Below are 20,044 nucleotides of genomic sequence, written 5' to 3' on the forward strand. Positions count from 1 at the left end.
AATGATGGTCTGTTGCATTTCTCTTGGTTGATAAAAAAAACCTTTAGCACGCTAATATAGCCAAACATTATATGTCAATAGTTTGGAGCTTTTTGACAGTGTTAAGCATGTCACCATATGTATTTTTCCTGAAATTGTTTGATTCATTATTATTTTAAAGCTACAATCCCTAACTTTTTAGCTTTAAAATAAAAAAAAATCTGTTCTAGTTGTTAAAACTTGTCTCCTTATCTTACCCAGATTCGATTATAATAATTATTTATACGTTGAGCTGTAGGGTCGGTTTTCGTAAGAACTATCAGTTGTTTTTCAATCTTGAAGATAACTAAAGTACTTTTAATGTAACCTGCAATTTTAAGTTTAAAACAAAAATGGCGATTGATAGGCAAAAGTTACAGATTGCAGTTTTAACACAGACCTTGGCTACGTCCCAAATGTGGCACTCCATGGGGACTTGTGGTCTTGTAGACGTGCAATTGTCATCACATTCATTTGTCGGTTAAGTCCACAAGATTATAGGGAGTCCTATTGGTCATTTAGCTTTGAAAAGGGTGCTCATGGGCGCCCCCTTTTCGATCGATATGGGCCCTTGATGCGCACTTTATCTGAGCTTGCACTTGTGTGAGCTTCGCAGTAGACATCTTCACAATAGTCAAAGGAGAGTTACGCCACGAATGTGCTGTATATATATATATATCCTGGGGACAGAAATGGATTCAGTGGAATAGCCTAAATATTGATTTAAAAATAATTGTGTTATGTTTTTCACTAAAATCCAAATTTGATTGTTTGCGATTGTAGCCATCAGAGGATCATAAAAAGATGGACATGGGCAGAAACAATGCTCAGGTAGGCCGTGGCATTTAAACAATGCCCAATTGGCATTAAGGGGCATAAAGTGTGCCAAGAAAACATCCCCCACAACATTACGCTACCACCACCAGCCTGCACAATGGTAACAAGTCATGATGGATCTGAATGTCTCAACAGAAATCGAGACTCATCAGACCAGGCAACATTTTTTCCAGTCTTCACCTGTCCAATTTTGGTGAGCTCATGCAAATTGTAGCCTCTTTTTCCTATTTGTAGTGGAGATGAGTGGTACCCGGTGGGGTCTTCTGCTGTTGTAGCCCATCCGCCTCAAGGTTGGGCGTGTTGTGGCGTCACAAATGCTTTGCTGCATACCTCGGTTGTAACAAGTGGTTATTTCAGTCAAAGTTGCTCTTCTATCAGCTTGAATCAGTCGGCTCATTCTCTAGATCGTGAAATACTCAGACTGGCCAGTCTGGCACCAACAACCATGCCATGCTCAAAATTGCTAAAAATCACCTTTCTTTCCCATTCTGACATTCAGTTTGGAGTTCAGGAGATTGTCTTGACCAGGACCACACCCCTAAATACATTGAAGCAACTGCCATGTGATTAGTTGGTTAGATAATTGCATTAATGAGAAATTGAACAGGTGTTACTAATAATCCTTTAGGTGAGTGTATATTCTTTACTTAATAAATACCCCAATATTCTTTCTGATGTAAAAATCAAAATCTGGTGTAATATTAAAGAGCAGCTCACAGAACTATAATCAAAATAGATAGCTGTTTTTAAATGCATAAATTCTGATCTGGCTTCATTTGTCTTTTTTAATGTGATTTGTAAAGTCTGATATGTGAAGGAAATGATGTCTCATTTTAACCGACCTTAAAGACAAATTATAGCACGGTAATGGAATTAGTAAATAATATCTGCTAATAATGATTTCTAGTAAACCGATGCCTGATGGGGGTCTGTCACATGTTGAAGTATTTGAGATGTGTGGATCCACACATTGTAGGGTGTTTTTGCCGGTTTCACATGTGTTTGTGTGTTTGGTCTACATCTTAATTGAATTGAGAAAGTGATTTAGTCAAAGTGCAGATAATGTTGACTGGACAGTTTGTCATCCTTGGGAGCTCTAATTGTTGAAAAACCTATTAGAGAGTTTGAAGTGAATATTCAGTGGTTAGAGCTATAGTGCTTCATTTGCAATCATCATTTCCATCATTAATGCAAACAAAATGATTAAGGATAGGATGTCAGGACGTTATCAGATTTTAATGATAAAACACTTTACCAGTCTCCATTTTTATATCTTAAAGGTGCAGTGTGTAGATTTCAGCAGCATCTAGCAGTGAGATTGTGAATTGCAACCAACCACTCAGACCAACAATCACCGAAACGCATAAAGAAGCTACGGTAGTCGCCAAAGGACAAACATGTTGTTGTCTAAGACAAAATATAGAATCGACAAAACGCGCTCAAGACTAGTTTGTCCATTAAGGGTTACTGTAGAAACATGGCAGCACAAAATGGCTTCTTCCACATAAGGGGACCCGCAGTATATAGATAAAAACGTCTCGTTCTAAGGTAATAAACACATAGCAGTTCATTATGTCATGCTTTAAGTACCGTATGTGCATGCAATAATTTGCTGGTTTTGTAATTATGTTATGTTATACAGTATTGTGTTTGTTCATACAGTAAAATCCGTTAATGATGTTAATTGCATGTATTTTGAGATAACGTTTAAAACCGTGGTTAAACTAACATTTGCTTCAACAATATGCCGCTGTGCTTATAAAAAGCCACAGAATTTAAGTCTTCTTTACTTTACAACTTAAACTTATTCAGAGAAATACCCCTGACCGTTTGTGCTCTTTATGTAAAAAAAAAACTTTATTTACACCTGTGTCGTTACAACATAATGCAGCAGACACACTTACCTTCATGGGTTCACATCAGCCGCATTTCAGGTTTCAAATTTGCGTCTACCGCGTCTAGTTTGCCGCTTGATCATTTTGAGTTTACTGGCTTTATTCACGCGTGAAAGACTCACGTGAAATAGTTATCTAGATATTCACACATATGGGGTGTGGGCTTCTGCGACTCCGCTCACTTTCTGTAATCACGTCACTACTAGAGCAAGCTCCTGATTGGTTAACACGCTTGACGCCTCTACCGCGGCTGGTCTGAAAGCGTTTTTCCATCAAAGTTCACATTTTTCAACTCGCGCGTTTCCCAGGGCAACGCTCAATTCGCGCTGCACTACACACCTCATTCGCGCAGAGAGACCTCCAAACGTGTGTCAACTCGTTATTACATTGACTTAACATTGAAATCACTTGCCCTTGACTCTACCGCGGCTGGTCTGAACGCAGCATAACTTTCTATAAATCCCTTATCCTGCCCAATAAATGCAGGTTTACTAGTTTGCTATCTTATGTTGTGTTTTGAGTGCTGGTTTGCTAGTGAACACCAGCTAAACCAGCATCAAACCAGCATCAGCACCAGCTAAACCAGCACCAAACCAGGATTAGCACCAGCTAAACCAGCATTAGCACCAGCATCCCATGCTGGTCATACCAGCATATGTTGTGTTTTGGTGCTGGTATGCTGTGACCACCAGCTAAACCAGCATAGACCAGCATAATTCCCATGCTGGTTTGATGCTGTTTTTTTCAGCAAGGATGTTGTGTTTTGAATGCTGGTTTGCTAGTTGATTAGCATATGTTGTTCTTTAAATGGTATAGTTTACCCAAAAATAAAAATTCTGTCATCGACCAAGTTTACATGCACCCTTATAATGTGATAATAACGGGATTTTGGCAATATTGCGATTATACTTTACCTCATGTCAACACAATACTTCGATAAAAATAATAGCAAAAATCGCAGCAATAATATTCATATTAAAGCAGGTGGCGTACGCCGTTTTTAATCGCATTCAGTATGTGGCCATTTAAACACTTTAATCGCATCTATACTGCACTAACTGAAGTGTGTGTGTGTGTGTGTGTGTGTGTGTGTGTGTGTGTGTGTGTGTGTGTGTGTGTGTGTTTGTAATGCACCTTAAGCCTGAATTCATTTTAAACTTGACATTAGAAACTCTGTCAACATTACTTGCTGTCAGCAGTCATCCAGAAACAGCTTAAAAAACGTGACAGTAGCATATTAAACCGTTACAGGTACTGTCATAATTTTTCTGTCTTCATTACAGCCCCGAAAAACGAAACACGTCCATAAGAACGTGTTTGTCATTTAACAAGAGATTACCTTTGGTGAGTTTCAGTGACACACTGGCTGGCCCTCTGATAGGATTTGAAAAGTTGAAGCTTTGAAGCTGTACAGAGGTTGGCCTACAGTAGCACCTGAACTTGCATTAAATGTTGCAGATCTATGAGTCTGACACCTGATGACCTTTATTTTTATTTCTCTCTATCTCTAATGTCTAAAGACCCTGAGAGAACCCCTTCTCGAGGTTCTGAGTGAGATGTGTTGTGTTCGACAGCTAAGCTGCATAGACATATTAATTAAGCACATGGTGACAAAAACGATTGACGCTTCGTGCAAAATGAATGGTAAAAACACAATCGTTGTAGCCTAGTGGTAAGAGAGTCGGGCTTGTAACCCGATAGTTGCCGGTTTGAGTCTCACAGTCGTTGGGTTGCGACTGTGGTGCCCTTGAGCAAGGCACCTTACCCTAATTCCTCCCTGGGCGACTGTGGTGCCCTTGAGCAAGGCACCTTACCCTAATTCCTCCCTGGGCGACTGTGGTGCCCTTGAGCAAGGCACCTTACCCTAATTCCTCCCTGGGCGACTGTGGTGCCCTTGAGCAAGGCACCTTACCCTAATTCCTCCCTGGGCGACTGTGGTGCCCTTGAGCAAGGCACCTTACCCTAATTCCTCCCTGGGCGCTGGGATAGCTGCCTACTGCTCCGGTGTGTGTGTGTGTGTGTGTGTGTGTGTGTGTGTGTGTGTGTGTGTGTGTTCACGACTTGCAGTGTGTGTGTTCACTACTATAAATGCAAAGATCACATTTCGAGTATGAGTTGCATACTTGACCAGCTTGTCTCTTTACTTTACTTAACATTTATCACAATACTACCATAATATTTGTTTTTCTACCATGGACGTCAATGGTTACAACAGCTATGTCTGAAAAAAGAAATTCATAAAGGTTAAGAACAACATAAAGATGAGAAAATGATGACAGAAATTTCATTTTTGGGTGAACTATCCATTTAAATGCTGGTTTGCTAGTTGACTACTAGGTTATAATGTTTTAAATGCTAGTTTGACTGGCATATTTTTTGTTTTGGATGCTTTTGTGCTGGTTGTGAATCAAACTTGTAACCACCAATCATGTTCTACCAATAACCTGCCATATGAACCTACACTGTTGGAAGGGGATGCAAGTCACAGTCAAGGAGCATTTACAGTACAACCCTGACATTCAGAGCGATTTGTTTCTATTAAGAATGATGGTTTAGAGTACCCAAGGCGTGTCCATCACTTAATAAATGCTGTTTTGTCCCTGTGGTTCCGGAAGGCTTGCGTAAAAGGCTTTACCATACACATTTATTGTTCATCTCGCTCGCTCACTCTTTCTTATCTCATCTTTGTCTGTGGTCCTGGCAGTCGTTTCTCATGCAGAAGTGTAGAGAATCACTCTGAAGCCTCAGGATGAGAAGATGGCGCAGACGTTTACTCCACCAGGACCAAAAAGTTTCCGTCTGTTCACCCGTGAGTCTCTCAAGGCCATCGAGAGCCGGATCGCAGAGGCAAATGCAAGGAAGTCGAAAGACAAGCAGGAGAGAAATAAGGACAATGGGAAACCCAACAGTGGCCTGGAGGCTGGGAAAAAACTACCATTTATATATGGAGAACTTCCTAGAAAAATGGCCTCCACACCATTGGACGACCTGGACCGGTTTTACAGCAGTCAAACAGTGAGTTTTAATCTATATTAGTATAAAGATGTGATCTGATATTGACCCTAGTGATTCAGCATACTGTAAACACTGCCCTTATGAAAATTAACTATGGTTTTTTTTGGTGGTAAAAATTTAGTAACCATGTTTTTTGGTGTATTGATTACTATTAGCAAAACCATGGTTTAACTATAGTAACCACACTGCAAAAAATGATTTTCAAGAAAAATCTGCCAATGGGGTAAGCTAAAAAAAATCTTGAACATTTTTCTTAAACACTAAATTCAAGAAAAATTTACTAACCCCATTGGCAGATTTTTTATGCACAAAATCACTTAAATTTGATATTTTTGGTCTAAAAACTAGACTTATTTTCTTGGGTCATTTTGCTCATCAAGAAAAAGCATCTTAATTTTAGATTTTTTTATATTTTTACTGAAAACAAGAGAAAAATACTAAGATTTGTTTTTCTTGAAAATATTTTTTTATTTTTTGCAGTGCATGGTTTTTTTAATACCATAGTTTTGATGTATTTTTGGTTTTAACTGTATTAAAACCTTGGTTAATTTTCCTAAGGGTGCTTCTCATCATCTTCTTCTTCTTCAGACTTTTATAGTAGTGAACAAACAAAACACCATCAATCGTTTCAACGCCTCACCTGCCTTGTACATCTTCAGTCCCTTCAATCCTTTGAGGAGAATAGCGATTAGCATTTTGGTGCATTCATATCCTTCACAAAGGCCAAAATGATGCTGCTGTATGCTGAGAATGACTGTTTTGCTGTTTTAGATGGGTGTCATGTCTTTAAGATTTAGGATGGAGTTTCTTAACTGGTTCCAGGTCTTAACTGGTTCCAGGTCTGGGTGAAATCAAACAGCTTTATTTTAAATTGTGCATATATTGCATATTGTTGGGCTTTTGCTGTTCATCGTAATATGAATAATTTTTCAGCCCAGTCTCACGAAATTTCGTTATATAGTCACGGAAATTTTTGATTCTTTTTTGTGATATTATCACGAATTTCCGCGTTTTTTTGGTTTAGGGTTAGATTTACATAAAATGACATCCAAACCCAACTCTAACCCTAACGCCAGGCAACTTATAAAAAAATTATCAGAAAAATAGTATAAACCAATACATAAAGTGACATTCTAATGCAAGCACCAAATCTAACCCTAAACTGAAGCGACAATGGTTTAAAAATAGGAAAAAACAGTTAAGTAACCAATACGTGATAATCACACGAAAATAGGAATGTGTTATACGATCACAAAAACGTGGAAACCTTGTGAGACTGGGTAGTAATTTTTAGTGTTTGGGTTTAATAACATTTTTGTTTACATTTATACAATAAACAATTTAGTTTTTAAAGAAATTATTGTTTTATTTTCAAGCTAATACAGATTATTAAAAATCTGCAGACTGACAATGTGTTACATTTTTGAATATTTGATCATTGCACAGTTGTTTTCCTTGACTTCAGCTTTCACATTATTTAGCATGATTATAATGTTCACCATCTTGGCCAATTGCGCTTTCATGACCTATGCACAACCCCCAGACTGGGCCAAGAATGTGGAGTAAGTTCACCTTACTTCTTTTATTCAGTACAGTTATTAGTACAGCAGAAATGTTTGTGTTTGCTTAGCACTGATTACAATTGGTTTTAACAGGTACGCATTCACTGGGATATACACTTTTGAAGCGCTTATAAAGATTGTTGCCAGGGGCTTCTGTGTGGGACAGTTCACATTTCTTAGAGACCCATGGAACTGGTTGGATTTCATTGTTATAGTCATGGCGTAAGTATGTCTGTAATCTGTCTATTTTTTGTCTTTTTATGTCTATTTTTGTCGTTTTATGTCTATATCAAGTCCAGATCTGATCTGTCTGCCAGAACTGTAAAATATTATCATCAATTGACTTTCATTGCTTAAAGGTGAAGTGTGTCGTTTGTCTGCTGTATTATAATTACTTTTGTGAATGAGTGCTGCAATTTTTTGCCTAATAACAACCTAGTATCACAAAATTACGAGTGTTTTCCGTGATACTGACATGTTTTTCCACCTTTTTGCGTGAACATGTCACGTATTTCTGTTTACGTTTCACTGTCACGTATTTGTTACTCAACTGTTTTGTCCCATTTTCTTACCATTATCGCTTCGGTTTAGGGTTAGATTTACATAAAATGACATCCTTACCCAAACCCAACTCTAACCCTAATGCCAGGCGACAATAGTTTAAAAATCATAAAATATAAAAAATAAATCATGAAAAAAAGGTTGAAACCAGTACTTAAAGTGACATCCTAACGCAAACACCAAATCTAACCCTAAACCGAAGCGTCAATGGTTTGAAAATAGGACAAAACAGTTGAGTAACAAATACGTGACAATGACACATAAACAGAAATACATGACAAAAAAGGTGGAAAAACGTGGTAGTGTCACGGAAAAGACTCAGAAAATTACGTGACTATAGGTACATAATTCCGTGATACAGGGTTGCTAATAATGGCCACATTTACAATAATGCAGTTGGCAGATGCTTTTAACCAAATGATTAACATTTCAGCAAGTATTTACATTTTATCAGAATGTATGTCCTCTAAGATTCAAACCCAATAACCTTTTCACTGCCAATGTAATGCTGTACCAAGTGAACAAAATTTTAATATTAAAACATTACTCCGTTTGTTTAACTGGACCTACTGTCAAGTTGCTTTTTATTTCTGCATAAAAACTATGGTGTATGCAAAAGGCTGTGCGTAGCCTGACGCGTACCTCTCAAAAAAATTTAAAGGGCACCTATTTCATTGCTATAAACAACGTTATAACATGCGTCATCGTTTACTTTGGGTTTTGTACCTTTTGCATATGGTTAACATGTACTAATACACACTTACACACCAAAGAAAGGGAAATAGGTGCTCTTTAACATTGCGTCAATTCAAAAGAACCCCTCCGATAATAAGCAAAGCGATAATAAACAACTGCTGCAACAAAAGTTGCTGTCTATTTACCTCGTACAAAACAAGCTGCTTCTTCTTCAGTTGTTGCCTTGATACTTTGTATACACCAGTAAGGCCCTGTCCCAAATGGCGCACTTCATGTGGACTTTCCGTCTCGTGGCCTTAAATTGCGCGTGCTCACTTAGTCTACGAGTATAAAGGGTGTCTCATCTGTCATTTTTACGCTCAGAAGTGTGCTCATCAGCGCCCTCCTTTCAGTCCTTGATGCGGTCTTTGGTGAAGCATACATAACCCTAACCCTAAATATTCAAATGGCGGGCAACTCACAGATTCTTGGGCACCATGTTGGATAGACCCCTGGTGTAGAACCTACAGCGGAGGTCCTATGCAGAAGTATAAATCAACCTTTACTGTTTCATTGGCTACATTGGGAAACCTGTTTAAAACTATTGTGGTTTGTGGCACAGAAATTACACACTTCACCTTTAATATCACATAATCCATGTAACTACATTGTGATTTTCAGATTCATATCATATTTGTGATCATTTTACAAACACCTTGTTTTTCATGTTCAATGTTTCTAACAATTAAGATTCATTTTGAATTGATCGAATGCCTAACTTTACAAAAGCAGCTTTTCATATTTAGAAGACGCTTGACTGCCAGGCCATATTTTGACAGCAAACATATTTTGTGTAACTTTAATTAAGCATCGCAAAAAATGTCTGTGACAGCCCATTGGTGTCTTTAGTTCCGCATAGCTTCTCTTGTAACTTTGCATTTGGTCCTGCAGGTTTGTTACAGAGTTTATAAATCTAGGCAGTGTCTCAGCACTCCGCACATTCAGGGTACTCAGAGCTTTGAAAACTATTTCAGTTATTCCAGGTAAGCGGAAGACACGTTTAGGCGTGCGACTTCTGTGTGACCTTTGAACCCGGATTGCTACCCCGCGTCTCGACCTTCCTGTGTCTTGTATGTTCTGCAGTGTAAGATTTCCCACCCTCCATGTTTCAGATATGTAACAGAGTTTGTGGATCTGGGTAATGTCTCCGCCCTGAGAGCATTCAGAGTTCTACGAGCCCTGAAAACTATTTCGGTCATCCCAGGTGAGAGTCAGGGCACGGTTAGGTGCTGATGTTACCATAGACCAGAATGATGCTGGCTGCTTTCTCTTAGCAATTCTAGTAGTGGTTTGTCTAGTCTAATCAAAAGTATATACTATATATCAGTATTTGTATATCACAGTAACACAATATAATGCACTCTAAAAACTGCTGGGTTGTAATTTAACACTTGCTGGGTTAATTCGTCCCATTCATAGGTAAAATGTAAACATTTTTTTTTTGTTAATTTGTCCCTTTCTGACCAAGTGCTGGGTTGAAAATAACCCAACGTTTTTAGTGTGAGATTTTCACTTCTAATGTGATTTTTTTTATTAATGTATGTTTATATATTTGCATTAGCCAAATGTTTTATCCAAAGTGACTTACAGTGCATTCAAGGCAAAAAGTTTAGTATTGGAACACTTGAAATAAATGCTGGGTTATTTTCAACCCAGCAATAGGTCAAAAGCGAAACCTAGCAGTTGGGATAAATTAACCTAGAAATGTTTATGTTTGACCCAACAATGGGTTAAAACAACCCAGCATAGGTTAAATTACAACCCATCGGGTTGGGTTCGTCACTTTTTGACCCAACGCTGGTTTGAAAATAACCCAGCGTTTTTAAGAGTGTGATTTTCAAAGAAAAGATACTTCTAATGTGATTATTTTCTTTTTATTTAGAAGCAAATGTTTACATATTTGCATTAGCCAGATGCTTTATCCAAAGTGACTTACACTGCAATCAAGGCAAAAAAAATGTATCGGTACACTTGAAATTATGCTGGGTTATTTTCAACCCACCAATAGGTCAAAAGAGGATAAACCTCGCAATTAACCTAGAAAATGTTAATGTTTGACCCAACAATGGGTTAAAACAATCCAGCATAGGTTAAATTACAACCCAACAGGTTGGGTTCGTCACTTTTAGACCCAATGCTGTTTTGAAAATAACCCAGCATTTTCAAGAGTGTGATTTTCACAGGAAAGATACTTCTAATGTGATCATTTTCTTTTTATTTATAAGCAAATGTTTACATATTTGCATTGACCAGCTGCTTTATCCAAAGCAACTTACAGTGCAAGCAAGGCAAAATTTTAGTATTGCTACACTAAAAATAATGCTGGGTTATTTTCAACCCAGCGATGGGTTTAAAAGGGACGAACCTAGCAGTTGGGTTAAATTAACCTAGAAATGTTTATGTTTGACCCAACAATGGGTTAAAACAACCCAGCATAGGTTAAATTGCAACCCAACGGGTTGGGTTTGTCACTTTTTCTCCCACACTGGTTTGAAAATAACCCAGCATTTTTTAGAGTGTGATTTTAACAGGAAACATAGTTTAACGTGATTATTTTCTTTTTTATTTATAAGCGTACATTTACTTTTTTGCATTAGGTAGATGCTATTAAAGCAGCTTACAGTGCATTCAATGCAAAATAATGTAATAATTTCGGTACACTTGAAATTTTATTTTCAACCCAGCAATGGGGCTAAAGGGACAAACCCAGCAGTTGGGTTAAATTAACCTAGAAAATGTTTATGTTTGACACAACAATGGGTTAAAACAACCCAGCATAGGTTAAAGGTGCAGTGTGTAGATTATAGTGAATTGTGAATTCTATTGTGAATTGCAACCAACGGCTCAGTCAGGGCCGGAGTGGGGCCACTTTTCAGCCCGGGAGTTTCAGGCCCAAGACCGGCCCACTTTTTCCATAGTGTTTTTCCAAATTAGCACTTTTTTCAAATTGGATAAATAAAGCAACAGTTCAGCTCTTACTATAGTTTTTATTAATATCATGGTTCAACAAATAAGGTAAAAGTTAAATAATATTTCACTTAAGATAAGAAGTTAACAAAAATATTCCTCTACAGTCTAAAAAAAGGCTTGGTTACTTTTTACCCATAATGGGTAAATATTGGACAGAACACATGCTGGGTTAAAAATTACCCAATGTTGGGTTGTTGTTATGCAACCATGGATTATAATAACCCAACATTTGGGTTAAAACAACCCAGCCCTGGGTCAATTTTAACCCAGCAGCGTGTTCTGTCCAATATATAAAATATATAAATAACCCAGCCCTTTTTAGAGTGTATTCCATAAGGAAAGGTTGATAAATTATTAGCATTGCTAATGCTATGAGGCCGATGATTAATGCAAATAGAAATATAAAAGTCCTAATTAAAAAAGAAAACAATTTGACAAAAATATTGAATACAATATTGGGTAAATGGCATAACAAGTGATTTATAAGCTTTAGGCTGGTCATTTTTGACTGGGAAAACAAAAGGTGTTATAGGGTTCTGAACACAACCTGAGGGTTAAATAACTTTAATTCATATTGTTTATTCATGGCCTCCTCATTTTCAGCGGGGGACTGGTTTATATGCTGCTCAGAAGTAGCCTGGTATAACCAGACTCTCGTACATTCATTTCATTTGTACAGAGAGTCTGGCCACGCTCCATAGCAAAGCATTACTTCCGTTAAGGAGGGTCCATTGTTGAAGTTTAAAACTATTGGATATGCCCAGACTCATTCAGGATCTGCCAAAGCCAATCGCTAACATGTGGTCGTGACGTATATCATGCACCGAAACCGTCTGGAAACAACAAGTCAGAATAATCAAACAAACAAAAGTTAGCAAACCTGGTTCTTGCTCCGGCTTTAACTTCTGTATATTCGGCAGTTTTGCAACAACGGCCCGAATAGCTTTTCTCACGTCTTTCTCCGCTGCCATTACTGAACTACAACTCAAACTGACGCACGACCTCAACGTCATTGTTCTTAGCCACCCCCATCTGTTCGATGATTGGTCCTGCAGATTTTTGCAGGAGAAAACGAAACTCTATAGAGAAATCCCAGACGTACTGCTGAAGCGAAATGAAAAATAAGCGGAAGCACGTAGGAGGGCGGAGCCAGGCTAGCTCAGAAGCTGCTTGCATAATATTTGCAAAGTCTATAAATCGCCATGTATACACAAAAGTAATATTTTAACAAAAAAAAATGTTTGGCTTGTAAATAGTTTGACAACGGTATTAGCTGAACAATTACGTTGCTAATGCTAATCATTACTAGGCTTATTTCTCTTTAAGTTACCTGTTGTCTCTTTTGTTTGTCCTCTTGAAAATAAATCTGTAAGTTTGGCACATTTGGCAGCATCCTCCTCCAATGGATTTTTTCTTCAACCTGTTTTTTACGCCCTCCTCCTCTCAGACGCGTAATGTTACGGTAGGGCCGGCCCAGCAGACTACCGGAGAAAAGTTTTCTTGGACGTGCTATGGACCGAACCAACTCTATGGGAGGGGAGGGGAAAACTCCTTCACATGGTACAACCCATGCAGAGGCTGAGCGCGCTGTGTCAATGCGAAACGCGTGAAGTGTCATTTAAGAGAAGATAAACTCACTAACGTGACAAATGTAAAAAAAAAAAAAACTCGACCGGCCCAAAAGTGAAGCGGCCCACCGGGAATTCTCCCGGTTCTCCCGATTACCCACCCCGGGCCTGGGCTCAGTCCACCACTCCCTTCCAAAACACATAGAGAAGCTTCGGTAGCCACCACAGGACAAACATGGCGTCTGAGACAACGTAGTAATGAAAAGCGCCCTGTAGAGCAGTTTGTCCATTTAGAGCTACGGTAGAAACATGACGGCGACTTCCATGTTAGGGGACCCGCGGTGTATGTAGATAAAAACAACTCATTCTAAAAACATAAAAGATCATTATATAAGATCTTTATACACCACTGAAAATATAGTATATATGTATATTATATTGCATTTCTGTCAAAAGATCCTTCTAAAAGTCACACACTGCACCTTTAAATTACAATTGGGTTTGCCCCTTTTTGACCCAACGCTGAGTTGAAAGTAACCCAGCATTTCTAGAGTTCATATTTTATAACTTGAAGGACACAGACATCAGATCATTCAAAGCAAATGAAGTTGTTTAACGTCAGTGCAAAACAGATAACTAATTTACTAATGACTTGTATTAAAACTCACATTTTAATACAAATATCTGTGGTCATGTGTTTCTCTCATTTATGCCTTCATGTTTGCGCTGTGAACATCTTGCATGTATTCATCCAGTCATGTTGTCTCTGTGATACATTAAAAATGTCTTTCATATTAATTTAACAGCTTTAGCTTTTTATTATGACACAAGTTTTTCAAAATTAATGCAGTAGTCTAAATGTCTATCATGAGCAGTTGTTTCACAAAAAAAATGCTTTCTCTTTTCTCCACAGGGCTGAAGACAATCGTTGGAGCTTTGATCCAGGCTGTCAAGAAGCTGTCTGATGTGATGATCCTGACCCTTTTTTGCCTAAGTGTCTTTGCTTTGGTCGGACTACAGCTCTTCATGGGATCTTTAAGACATAAATGCGTGAAAATCTCACCCAATTCCACCTTGGAATCATTTCGTAACTGGACGGACGACTGTACCCAAAACATGACAATGGATTGCAAAGAGTATATTGATGATTCAAGTGAGTTCACACTAGTGTTTTTAAATCCAGACACGTGTTGGTCTTTTGATGCTAGAAAACGGTCTTGGCTTAAGATAGATATCAGGCATTCATACTTCAAAAGTCCCTCGAAAGTCTGAATGCCTTGCATCTCGGGGATAAAATGGCAAAACACTGTGGTCTTGGTCAAATTGGCCATCATTCAGGAAATGTCGAGTGTGCATTACTGTATATTAATGTGTGTAGCTGTCACCGCTAAGCATTATGGACGTTTCTATTAGTGCCAGTCATGAAAAACCCATTTAAGAGGAAGAATAAGAGGAAGGGTTTGTAGATAACTCTTACGGGGGGAATACGATATATCCATTGGAAAGCACTTCAGCGAGATGGGGAAATCTATTGGAGTCTTCAGTCTAGAAGAAAAAGACGTCCGTGTTTTCTTTTTAAATATGCACTAATCTGTGTGGTTTTAACATGGTTCCCATTTGCATGGGGTGTGACTCAGCGTCATCTGCTTACAAGACAGACTTACCACCAGCTCGTTTCTCTGAAGTCTTTTCAGCTTTATATAACAATCCAAGTTTAAGTTAGATGTTGTTGTTTCTCTAATCACATCAAATCTTCCTTTTGTAATATTGTATGTAAATAGACCATCACATAATTCACTATGTAAACAGCATATGAAAAAATTCAAAGACAGGGTTTTACTCCATTTTTAAAACATATACAGCTGCACAACATGCAAGATGGCTTGGAAAGAGGGTCATATCCAACCATATTGAGATAGATGTTATCCCGTATTCCCGCTGGGAAAAAGTACCAAAATATATAACCAAAACTCACTATACAGTATCAAATTATACAATATCAACATTTAAAGCTTTTGCCTGCTTTATTCTTTAGGTAACTATTATGTCCCACCAGGACATAAAAGTCCTGTGATCTGTGGAAAAAGTCATGATGCTGGGTAAGATTTAATGCTTTATACGATTTAAAAAACAGTTTTCCTAAATTGACATGCATTTTCTGGTGTATATTTTAGGCAGTGTCCAGATGGATATTTTTGTACTAAAGCCGGTTCCAATCCAGATTATGGTTACACTAGCTTTGATAGCTTTGGCTGGGCCTTTCTCTCCTTGTTCAGACTGATGACTCAAGATTACTGGGAGAATCTTTACCAACAGGTGTGTGTAGACTTTCTTAAAAAAAATACTGCATCCAACAATGAAAATTATGTCATGCCAATCTGATGAACCTTATGACTTCTGTTGTTTTATATATTTCTTTACACTCTAAAAATTACCCATGTTGGGTAAATATTAGACAGAACACACTTCTGGGTTAAAATTGACCCAATGCTGGGTTGTTTTAACCCAACTGCTGTGTTATTATAACCCATGGTAGCATAACAACAACTCAACATTGGGTCAGAGGCGTCATGCCCATTCAATATGAGGGGGCACATGCCCCTTTGGATTTTTGAGTGGATTTTGCATGCAACCATAAAGGGATAGTTCACTTTAAAATGAAAATTTTGTCACAATTTACTCATCCTCATGTTGTTCTTAACCTGTATGAATTTCTTTTTTCTGATGAACACAAAATAATATATTTTGAGAAATGATGGTAAACACACAGCAGATAGTGACCATTGACTTCCATAGTAGGAAAACATATTTTGGAAGTATTGTGATAAATGATGAAGAAAATATTTTGATAAATGATGGTAAGCACACAGTTGATGGCACCCATTCAATTCCATCATATTTTTTATTCTTACTATTGAAGTCAATGGTCACTATCTGCTGTGTGTTTACCATCATTTTTGAAAATATATTATTTTGTGTTTATCAGAAAAAAGAAATGCATACAGGTTTAGAACAACATGAGGATGAGAAAATGATGACAGAATTTTAAAAACTATCCCTTTAAATCCAATAAAACATCTTTTGTTTTATAGGCAGCAACATATGAGCAGATATTCACTTCACTCTGAGATTTTCGTTGTTTTAATCACGTACTTCATTCTGGATGTAATTAATTATTAATGAAATATACAAATCTAGATGTGAGAGAACAGCACTGGTGCCATCATTGTGCACCACATTGCTGCTGGTGCCGCATTTTGTGATCAAAATTAAAAATGGCATCCTAAATGCTTGCAACACTTTCAAAATGCAGCAGTTGCCTCTATGTTTAGTTTACCTTACTTGAGTACAAAAAAATATGTTTTAAAGTCTATTTCTTATTGTTTATATCAATATTAACCCATAGATGGGCGCTGAATCACGTTTATGTGCTCTGACTCTGAGGTTAGGGTAGGTCAAATAATGATGCAAATGTGTTTTTCTAATAATTTATTGGCTATTTTTTTGTAAAGTTGCATGCTTTCAATGGAGTTACATTAAAATGTGAAAATAAACGCACAATTACAGCATTGTCATCAAGATCTACTTAAGTTGCATCAAAGTTTTCTTTTTATTTCCTGTTTTTACAATGTTGATCATTACAGCCAATCACAGATGTGACAAATGGGCACATCAATGTTACCTTTATTTGAGTCGGTGTTAAAGGCAGGGGCCATGGTCTCTGAAGCCAATTTTGACATTTGAAATCACCTAAACAAACCCAATAGAATCTGGATCTTCATTTGATAGATTCGCCCCACACATATTTAACCCAGGCAACGATTTTGGTTAGTATACACGCCCCTTACTGCTGATTGGCTACAAGTGTGTTTTGGTAGTCGGCCCGACTACCTTTTCCAAAGCGTTTTTTTTTTTTCAGAAAGCGTGCACTCTGCCTTTAAAGTGTATTTTTTCACTTATTTTTGTCTGTGTAGTCCATGAGAATCTGGCCTATAAAAAGGTTTTAATGTATTTTATTTATGGATGTTAATAATAAGAATTACAGTATGAAGTGTGCACACTGTGCCCCCTTAAAAAAAACTTGGAGCCCTGATTGTCTCATTTTTAACCCAGCATGTGTTTTGTCCAAACTTTACCCAACATGGGTAAAAAATAACTCAGTGTATCATTGTCATTCTTTTATCTATTTTTTTTTATTGCCTGGGTTGCGTATGTTTGGGGAGGGTCTATCAAAAGAAGGTCTAGATTTTATTGGGGTAGGGGCGTGTTTGTTTAGGTGATTTCAAATGTCAACATTGGCTTGTAAATATCAGGCACCCCGCCTTTAAAATAAGCAGTGGCTTGGACCCGAAAACGGTACTCCTTATATCATATGGCCCTATGAGCGCTGGTTCCCATGTCATTTTAGTCCCCATTCACCTGACATTCTGCTAAAAAAGTAAATAATAACAGAATCTTTAATTTGGGGTTTACTGTCTTTAAACGGCACAAACCTTTCTGCTAATGGTCTTTATTTTGCCTATGATACCACAAAAAGCTTCCTATGTTTCTGTCACAATTTTATAAAGAAAGAAATACTCATAGGTTGTTCTTACAGACTCTTCGGGCTGCAGGGAAGACCTACATGCTTTTCTTTGTGCTGGTCATCTTTCTGGGGTCCTTCTACCTGGTAAACCTCATTTTGGCTGTGGTTGCCATGGCATATGATGAACAGAACCAAGCCACCATGGATGAGGCTCTGAAAAAAGAGGAAGAGTTTAATTCCATGCTTGAGCAGCTCAGGAGACAAGAAGAGGAAGAGGTAAGTTTACAATGTCTATGATATTTAAGATCAAACTATGTTTTTAGTTAATAGTTCACCCCTTGAAGGTCACCTATTATGGCCTGTAATATAATATAGATGTAATATAAGTCTCAGGTGTGCTCAGAATATGTCTGTGAAGTTTCCGCTCAAAATACTCTACAGATAATTTATTATAGCATGTCTAAAATTCCCCTATTTGGGTGGGAGCAAAAACACCCAGACCTAGACGTCTGGGCTGTGTTTGGACGCCTATTAGACATCTTTTAAACCAAAAGTTGCTTGCTGGGATGCTTGATATCCATCTAAGCTGTTGCTTCAGGGGCATTGTGGGCTCTGTTATGTGATAGGCGGCAGCCGCTGTGTCCAACCTTGAGGAGCTATGCGAAGGGACATCAGACAATTCCTCTGACACTTCCAAACTAAGCTCAAAAAGTGCTAAAGAGAGACGCAACCGCAAGAAAAAGAGACAGCGTGAGGGGGAGAAAGACGACGACTCAAAGAAGGAGGGAAGCGTTAAGAGGACCAGCTTCCACATCACAGCCGACAGAAACAACCGTCGTTCTTATGAACGGACTTATAATTCTCCATGTCAGGTCAGCTCTTTTTATTTGTGTGTATGTATGTGTGATATTGCTTATACTTCTACTTATTTTGGACAAAACTTATACTGCGTACACACCAAACGCGAAGCATTCCTCACTCGAGATTACTTGGGATTTACAATTTTTTTTCGCTTGGGTTGAATACGCAAAGACGTGTTTGAGGCAAATAGCACGTTTTTTTGCGCCAATCACGCCACCCATTTGCGTCATTCACATCGCCATGTGCGAGTTTGCATCTATTTGCGTCTTTGCATTGACTTTGTATGTATTCTAGTCGTGCAATTTATTGAATTCACGTTTGGTGTGTACGCCCCATTAGTCCCGTAATGCACCATTTGTCGTAGACCCAAGAAATCGAAATTCTTCTTCATCATGATGGTTTATATAATTCAGCACCATCATCATCATTATGCGTCTTCATCTTCAACAAGACATATCATCAATCTCCAGCCTTCAAGTTGTGTAATTGTGTGTAAAACGTCTCTTGGTCTGTTTATCTCTCCAGTCCCCCTTGAGTATTCAGGGTTCACGTTTAACACCACGGCGTGACAGCAAATCTAGCGTCTTCAGTTACCGCGACTTCCTGCGTTCAGAAAACAACTACGCCGATGACGAGCAGAGCATGTGTGAGGAGACCGATAGCCGGAGGGATTCGCCCTTTCTGCTGTGTCATCCCGAGCGTCTCTACAGCACCGTTAGCAACAACAGTCTGACGCCACATTTGCTGCGACCCTCTAACGGAAAAGTGCGATACGTGGTCGACAGCAATGGCATAGTGATGATGTCAGGTGATGCGTCGCAGCCCAACTCTCCCTCTGGACTGCTAACGCCATCCCGAAAAAGGGCCATGTTTGAAGACTTTGGTGTAAGGGAAAAAGTTTAAGATAGCACGCAAACCTTGCTCGCTCTGTGACATGCTCTTGGTGTGATATAGTTTTTAACTGGATAATTTTTATTTTGCACGATTTTATCAAAAATTTCTTTTTGCGCATGACATTGTACACTTTACAATGACAGTATTTTAGTTCTAACCAGGCCCAGATTTTTTGTCTTTTAATGCGCTAAGTTTGGTGGAAAATCTGTGAAATTCTGATAGATTGACTATATGGAGCACTACACTCTTTAAAAGTTGGGTGTAAACCCTAAGTCAGGCTTAGCTACGTCCGGCTTTGAGAAAAATATTATGCCTGTTGCACCAAGCACAGCTACGCTCAGCATAGAAGATGCGTGTCCATGGATTGATACTTAAAAGCGTTTCACATTTGCTCAAAAGGTAATAATTTGGTGATTCGTTTTGAATTAAAACGAAATTGAATGAAAGCTTTAATTAAGTTTTCTACTGTCTTCGTAAATATGGAAGTATTGTAGATGGTTCAATGGGTATAAATTCTATGTAGGACATAAAGCGCATTTTACGTACAGACTGGACCGGGTCGTAACCAGCCAATGTTATAGTCGTATAAATAGCACAAAGTGT

The 20,044-nt window shown here is 38.2% G+C and overlaps 1 protein-coding gene across 1 annotated transcript in view; it reads left to right on the plus strand.

Annotated features, from left to right (window-relative positions):
- Nucleotides 1–20,044, plus strand: part of scn1laa (sodium channel, voltage-gated, type I-like, alpha) — a 56,251-nt gene that overhangs the window by 11,658 nt on the left and 24,549 nt on the right. Inside the window, exons 2-12 of the mRNA XM_065252333.2 lie at nt 5,455–5,765; nt 6,354–6,472; nt 7,238–7,327; nt 7,421–7,549; nt 9,736–9,827; nt 14,075–14,314; nt 15,197–15,260; nt 15,336–15,477; nt 17,759–17,962; nt 18,313–18,558; nt 19,073–19,432. Coding sequence (XP_065108405.1) covers nt 5,508–5,765; nt 6,354–6,472; nt 7,238–7,327; nt 7,421–7,549; nt 9,736–9,827; nt 14,075–14,314; nt 15,197–15,260; nt 15,336–15,477; nt 17,759–17,962; nt 18,313–18,558; nt 19,073–19,432 — 1,944 coding nt within the window. The 5' untranslated portion in view covers nt 5,455–5,507. The remainder of the gene's footprint in view (nt 1–5,454; nt 5,766–6,353; nt 6,473–7,237; nt 7,328–7,420; nt 7,550–9,735; nt 9,828–14,074; nt 14,315–15,196; nt 15,261–15,335; nt 15,478–17,758; nt 17,963–18,312; nt 18,559–19,072; nt 19,433–20,044) is intronic.

Source organism: Paramisgurnus dabryanus, chromosome 15 (assembly GCF_030506205.2).
Source record: "Paramisgurnus dabryanus chromosome 15, PD_genome_1.1, whole genome shotgun sequence".
NCBI classification, from domain to species: Eukaryota; Metazoa; Chordata; class Actinopteri; order Cypriniformes; family Cobitidae; genus Paramisgurnus; species Paramisgurnus dabryanus.